General features: G+C 38.9%; 1 protein-coding gene across 1 annotated transcript in view; it reads right to left on the bottom strand.

Moving 5' to 3' along the window:
• Positions 1–7661, bottom strand: part of hmcn1 (hemicentin 1) — a 175905-nt gene that overhangs the window by 36072 nt on the left and 132172 nt on the right. Inside the window, exons 79-87 of the mRNA XM_015376644.1 lie at positions 7210–7400; positions 6870–7083; positions 6650–6784; positions 4704–4894; positions 2198–2279; positions 1828–2097; positions 1544–1714; positions 1292–1462; positions 1037–1207 (exon numbers count right to left, since the gene is read on the bottom strand). Of these exons, the coding sequence (XP_015232130.1) occupies positions 1037–1207; positions 1292–1462; positions 1544–1714; positions 1828–2097; positions 2198–2279; positions 4704–4894; positions 6650–6784; positions 6870–7083; positions 7210–7400 (1596 nt within the window). The remainder of the gene's footprint in view (positions 1–1036; positions 1208–1291; positions 1463–1543; positions 1715–1827; positions 2098–2197; positions 2280–4703; positions 4895–6649; positions 6785–6869; positions 7084–7209; positions 7401–7661) is intronic.

Genomic DNA, 7661 nt, shown 5'->3' with positions numbered 1-7661 from the left:
TGTTAACGAGCAGTTGGACAGGTGTACCTAATAAAGTGGCCGGTGAGTGTATTTTTTCAAAGGATAAAGTATGAAATGTGATTTTTTTTCCTCCCCTCACCTATTTTGATCTTTTTCTTCTTGTTTTTCCAACTAAAAACGGGCAGCGCCTTTTTATAGCAGCAAGGCCTGTCTTGTCTGTATATTGTCTGTGTGTTTTGTCTTTTCTTGGATGGGCGGTACCGAAAATGAAATTTCACTCTACTAGAGTGCCACTGCAGGCAAGTAAAGAAATCTTGAATCTTTCTGAGATTTTTTTATGCAAATCTTTGTCCTGTGTCCTAAATTATTTTTCCACTTTTTTTATTTTGTTTATTGAAATTCTGTTTTCCAATTAATCCAGCAGATGTTTTTTATACATTTTTTCAAATGTTGGTTCAAAATGGATTTATTTAATATATTTTCCATATTTTCTTGTTTTTTAAAAAAAAATATAGTTTCTAAATTTTTTTTTTTTCTCTAAATTTTGTAGTTGTATTTTTAAATGGAGCTTAGGCGGAAGTTCAACTGAAGAAACTTATTGCTTTCCTCATCCACCTGCGACACAGCCAATCAGCTTTGAACCACGCCTCCACGAAAGCCACAATTATTGCTCTGCAAGGAAGTTAGTAGAAAACATTGTTACGGGTTAACGCTCGCGTCAAGAGTGAGCATTTTTTTTAGACTGGAAGTGAAGAGGATGTAATCTGTGAAACATAATTTAAAAAGAATGTAATACGTAAAACTCAATCTGAAAAACAGAAATCAGCAAAAGACTCTACCATCTAAAATAAATAAAAAGAAATGTGAAAAAAAAACGTTAAAAAACAAAAGTTCTATGATTTTATATCAATATCAATTTTATATCAATTTCCAAAATGTGTTTGTCATTATGACATTGATGCCTTTAGGAAGTCTGTTTAAAATTCACATTAGCCTTTTTGTCTAATTCTATGTCTTTATGATTTATGTCTTTATGACTTAAATAGCAAGTATCTTTATTCCAACAAAATTTTACCAGGACAAGGTCTCTCCTTGCACACCCTTGACTGGGTGTCTGTCCCCTCACACTGCGTGCCATCAAATGCGGGAGGGGGGTTGTTGCATAGTCTGATCCTGGACTGTATCCCCTTCCCGCAGGTCTCACTACATGGACTCCACGATAACCAAGAACCCCAGTTTCCTAACACTACAAGAGCAAAAAAAATTATATTAAGTGAGAAGCTTTATACTCATCTGCTGTAGTAAGTACTGTATAATATGAAAACCTAACCTGGACATGGTCTGACACTGCACATAATGGCTTCCACGGCTTTCCCGAGACATGGCCTGCCCCCGTGTTGAGGGGGTGGATTACTGCAGCTCCGGATCCTTGTTTTGTTGCCCTGGCCACAGGTTTGGGAACACTCCTCCCAGGGAGACCACTGTGACCAGTTACCGTCCACTTGTTCAGCGACAAAATAGTTTCAGTTTTTTTTTTAAACAGGTCAGGAAAAATGTTCAAACATTATTATTAATGAAGTACCTGGACATGGTTTTCCTCGACAGCTGCGTGTTTCTGTGCTTGATCCTGCACAGTGTCGGCCTCCGTTAGCAGGTAACGGATTATTACACTGCCTGACTCTTTTCTGAACCCCTGCACCACAGGATACGCTGCAGAGCCCCCACTCTGTCCACTCTGAATATCCCCCATGGACTGAAAAATACATTTGCATGCATTTGGGTTTGATTTACCAATCTACAGTGTAAAACATCCCAGCTTTGAAATTGTATTTTGGAAGGTTTTGGTTGGTTACCTTGGTAACTTACCTCGTACAGTAAGAGAGACACTGACCAGCACTGAGCCGAGCAAGTTCCTGGCCACACATTCATATTCAGCAGTGTCCTCCTTTTGGGCACTGGTGATCCGGAGGGAGCCATTAGACAAGGTGGAGAAGCGGTCATTTGCCAGCAGGGGGCGTGCGTTTTTGGACCACTCTATCACAGGCGCAGGCTCACCCTCTGCCTTACAGTTAAGAACAACAGTCGTACCTGCATCCACCACAGTTCCAACTGGCTCTAAAGTTATAATAGGTGCGCCTGATGGAGGAGGAAACATCTGTTAGATTAAATCTCCCGCTTCCATTTTTATTTGACAATTAAACCTTGTAATTATATCTTGACAAAAGCAAAGACTTACTCTGCAGTGTGAGAGTGATACTCCTTTCCACCACCCCAGCATCATTTGTTGCTACACACATGTAGCTGCCTGCATCTTCACTCTGTCAAACATATTTTAAAGAGTAAATAAATCACAAATGTATATGCATACATTTATTTAAATCACTGTAATGCAAACATACCCTATATAACTTTTTTACTTTTTTAGAAGTAGCGACTAACCTTAACTTATTGTATTTTATTAGGTCTTTTATGTGACCCTAACACAAAGAATTGGATATTAATAAAGAGGAAGAAAAGTTATGCATAGCTTTATGCTTTTTAAATATACAATCAGAAAATTAGTTAGCCATTGTTATTCAGAACCAAAGGTTAAGACTATGAGGTCATACTTTACTGCACATACTGAACCATGAACCATGCCTTTAAAATTAGCAGGGGACTGAAACGGATGTTTGAAAAAGTGCAGGGGACATGTCCGCCCAAAAATTCACATCCATGCTTCAATCTCTAACGTTCTTCTCTATCTGCTTTTCCTCAGAGTAGCTTTGCCTTGTCTGTTCCTGTTTGGCTGTGACTCCATCCTGGAGAGAAACATCAGCTGTGCTGCTTCCATCAACACCATAGATGTTTGGAGATCGGCCTGTTTTCCAGTGTAGTCCTGTTTCTCTGACCATGACTGGCTGGATGTGCTCTCTTCGTCCTCTGGCATGGGAGCTGGCTCGGAGCTCGTCTGCCTGGCTGTGTGTTTCCTGGACCAGGGCGCCTTTTACAGCTGCTTTTTGTGTCTCTGCTTCTGTCTCTTTGAACCCCAGTTGGCCTCAGCAGATGGCCGCTCACACTGAGCCTGGTTCTGCTAGAGGTTTCTTCCTGTTAAAAGGGAGTTTGTCCTCTCCACTGTCGCTACAAGCATGCTTAGTGTGAGGGATTGTATTTGAGTCAATGAGTCAATGCAATCAACTGGTTTTTCTTAGATAGAAAACTTTGATTCAATTTGACTGTATGATCTGGTTGAACTGTAAAGTGCCTTGAGATGACATGTGTTGTGAATTTTGGCTCTATATAAATAAACTGAATTGAAATTGAATGGATGCTTTGTAAGCTCTCTGAGGACCATGGCCTGCTCTGGAAGATGTGGCTACAAAAATGTCAGAAAAAGCTGAACCCTCTGTGGCGGGTGTGTGCTGACTCTTTCCAAATCAGTTTGAATGTAATTGGTTAAATCTGAACAAAGCTACATCCCCAGTGATATAAGGGTGTGCACACTTTCTGCAACCACGTTTTACTTCGCCTCCCTGGCAGATTTCTGTTTCTTTTTTAATAGCTTTGTACAAGTTAAAGGTCACATTAAAAGTAAATATAAGTTGTGAAATTAGTTATCTTAATATGATTTTTCCACATGACAAGAACCTGGTAACCAAACAGGGGTTTGTTGCAGACTTTTCTCACCAATCTAACACTTGCCCACCTTTAAAGGGATGAATTTGCTTTACTCATACAAACTTATCTATATGCATACGCTCATCTAACCACACACAGCCACTCACACATAATAATAATAATGCTCAAGCAAACACAGTAAACAACAAAAATTGTAAAAAGAAATAAAGACCAAGAAATAATATAATAATAATTCTTTGCAAAACATTTCAGATTCAGTTTGACTAGATTATTGTTCAGGTGTGAAGCAAACCTCAGTCTCCACCTCTGGTATTTTGCTCTTGTTTTCTCTCAGGATTTCTGTGCTAAAGACAAGCATGTAATTTTGATCTTCTCTGACCATAAAAGTTCTTTTGCATGTTTGCCATGTCTCTTAAATGTACGGAAGAGGATTAGAGCCACTAAAAAAAAAAAAAAAGTTAAGTAATTTTTAAATTTTATTTCAGTTTAACATGGGAAAAAAGTCAGAATTCTGACTTTTTTCCCACGTTAAACTGAAATAAAATTAAAAAATCAGTAAAAAATATTTATTTTTTTTCAGTGGCCCTAATCCTCTTCCGTATAAATGGCTTGTAGAAAACTATACATTAAGCTTTTTTCCTATGTACTAATGACTAATATCTATCCTCTCCTAACATCTATCCTATCCTTTTTGTTGATCTCGGCTTAAAAACTTGAAATATTGTTTCATAACCTAACTGGTTTTAACTTCTGCCAGCCGTTATCTGAGCCGTCTGGTGTGTTCCTTAGTTTTTGATTGTTTATGTTCTCTAGAAAACCGCTGAAAACAGTTGCCTTTGTTCCAGTATGTAATAACCCGTATCTGGACTCTGAAGAGATCGGGTTTCAATGGATTTTATTTGGGGGTTTCAGAGCAAAGGGGGTACATTCAAACATTTACTAAACTTCAGGTTTTTATTTTGGAAAAATAATAATAAACAACAACATGTATCCTTTTCATTTAAGCTTGACAGTTTTGTCTATTTCCATTAAAACATATAATTTTTTGGTTTAAAACCAGCACAAGGGGTAAAATTGTTAAGAGCGCCCTCCACTCCATTTTTTACTTCTGTGTCATTTCTTACCACTGTGCCATAGATGGCCAGAGAGCCGTTATCCAGCTGACGGATTCGGTTGTTGATCTGGATGTTTATGCCATTTTTGCTCCACTGGATGGTTGGCAGAGGGTCTCCTCGGACCTCACAGTTCAGGACGGCATTACCGCCGAGAGGTTCAATTCGGTTGGAGTAAAGGTCTCCATCGATGATTGGAGGCTCTGCAACACACATTATAAAGACACGAGTGGTTATTGTGAAAGAGAAGAAATTAATAAAAAGCTCAGAAGTATAACTGTTAAAAACATCATAATTGTTTATGCAAAAGCTATTTATTGACTTGGATATAAGATGCTATGACAGTCTTAACAATCAGGTTTCTGTATGAGGAACTTACCTAGAAAAGACTATGTAAATTGTTTCCAGTCAACTTTTCGAGAAGAACCTAAGGCAATGTTGACAAAAATGCAGAACTTTTTCACTGTGGTTGACCTTCCAGGAAAAAATGTTTTTTTATTTATTTATTAGTAGGTTTTCTAAACGCTTGGTGACTCTTTGGAGCAGTACACCCCCTACCGTTTCACTCTGTGTGTGGTTAAAATTTTGTCATCCAGCTTGGATTACAATGGATAATTAGTTTAAGTTCTTAAAAAATCTGTATGATTTGATTGAAATGTCTTTGTTAAGTTCCTTGGGATGACATGTGTTGTGTTTTTGCACTATGTAAATAAAAATAAAGTAAATCAATTTCAAATTGTATTTTATTTTTTTATTTCTTTATTCCTTCTTACTTTATTGTTGTCAGGATTAAGATAGTAGGTGTTTTCTTGTGTTTCTGGAGTCTTTTTTCATTAACATCTTATTTTTCACATATTGATGAGCTGCTGAAAGAAATTAAGTCTTTCTTCATATTAAGACTGAACTTAAGTAGGATCGGATTAAGTATAAAAAGTCCATAGACACGTCTAACATCTTGGAATAGTATACATTTACAAAACAGATTTACATTTACAGATCAAATTAACAACTCATTTTTTTCTTCTTTTTTTTTTACATTTACATTCAAGTTTGCTTAAGCTGGTGTTGAGGCTTCATACAAATCTTTCCTACAGGTGGTAATAAACATAGAGAGTGCTGCAGTGATCAGTTAAAATACTCTAATATTCCTTGGCCACCACCAATTTAGTAACCTGACTCCGCCAGATGGATTTGCTTCCGTTGCAGTAATTTTGGGAAGGGGCGAAAATACTGGTTAGCTGATTGGCCTATGTTGGTGATAGACGGGCCAAATAAACCAATCAGATCAACGAAGCATATGACGTACTAACAGAGCGACGACGAAGAGGAGCCAATTGATAGATCAAACTCTTGCCGAAACCAGTTGGGAGAAGAGCAAAAACATCTTTTCCTCTGAGAAAAGCCTCCAGAGCAGTGTTTTGCTCTTCTTTCAGTGAAGAAATACTCTGTAATTCCAATAAAACTTGCTCGATAGCCACGCTAACGCTAGTTTCATCGGCTGAAGCCGCCATGTTCTTTAGACTTCTCGTTGCGTCACACCTCAACCCGCCTCAAAGCCAACGCTGATTGGACGTTCGTTTGGTGAACGGCTCCAAATTTTCTTCAACGGAGAGTCTCCAGACTGATTAGCGAGTGAAATCTAAAAAGCTCGCAAGATCAGGATGGTCTTACGAGGCTACCAATTAAGTGCTACTTGGTCAAAATGGAATTTCCCATTGGGAACCTACTAGCACTAAGTTGCTAACTGGTTAGCAAAATGCTTCCCACCAACCGGCCGTAACCAAACGTGCTTGCGACCCTACTGCCACAACAACCCCGCCCTCTTGATAAACGACCAATCACATTCACTTTATTCAGTCGTGTAAAGTCGTGCACCACTTTCGAAATTCCGAAATGTAACGGTTGGAACAGCTGCTTCCCTATGACTTTTTATGCATGTCCATAAAAGCTTGGTTTACCTTTAACATAGACGTATCCCAGGGACTTAATGCTTCCCACACTGTTTTCAGCCACACAGGTGTAGGTGCCAGAGTCCTCTTTACTGACCCTTTCTATCAGAAGCTCACTGTGACCAATCATAGGACTATGGTGAACTAGAGAGGAAAACATGGAGAAAACACATTGTAAAGGGTGATACAAATACAAAGAGGGAACATGTTAATTTATCAATCATCAAACCTGGGATGATTTTATTGTTCATGGTCCATTTAATTGTGGGTGGTGGGATTCCACTGACACCACAGTTCAACAGCAGCCGTTCTCCTTTGTTAAGAGCAACATCTGCAAGCAGCTGGGTGAAGTAGGGGTGCGTATGAACCGACAGCGTCATCGTCCAGCTGTCCTCCCCAACTGAATTTGTTGCAACACATGTATAACTGCCGGCGTCTTCTGGCTGAAAGGTTGGTTTTAAACAGACCAATGTTTTTAACTGACAAAAACATACGTACATGAACTTGGGTGGAGCTGATGCATGAATGGACAAACGTGACTAGTCCACCTGGTCTGTTTGTTTGTATACCTGAGCGCTGTCGATAACCAGCTCCCCAGATGGCAGAATGGTGTACTCCCCTCGGCTTTCGTTGAGAGGACTCCCATCTTTTTCCCAGGACAGTTTGGGTTGTGGAATACCTTCTGCCACACACGACAGCTGAGCCTGGCTTTTTTCCATAACAACAACCTCCTGTTCACCACGGCGGATGGAGGGAGGAACTAAAGGAAAAAAAAATCAACAACAAAAAAATGTAGTACCTTAAAATATGTCTGGTCTTACTTTAACTTATTTTACCTGAACCTCTCATAACTTTATGTTTATAACAATAAAATATAAACATCAATCTTGGAATTTCTTTGTTTACTTCTGTATTACAATTAAATACGACAGTAGAAATGAACTGATCTACGGAGCTCCTCTGATGACATGGTCAAAAAAAATTTTTAATTGTGGCCACGGAGTAGTATTTCGTGCGCACG

This window comes from Cyprinodon variegatus, unplaced genomic scaffold, assembly GCF_000732505.1.
Source record: "Cyprinodon variegatus isolate N-32 unplaced genomic scaffold, C_variegatus-1.0 Scaffold138, whole genome shotgun sequence".
NCBI classification, from domain to species: Eukaryota; Metazoa; Chordata; class Actinopteri; order Cyprinodontiformes; family Cyprinodontidae; genus Cyprinodon; species Cyprinodon variegatus.
The sequence above is the reverse complement of the archived record's forward strand: the minus strand, read 5'-3'. Positions and strand labels throughout refer to the sequence as shown.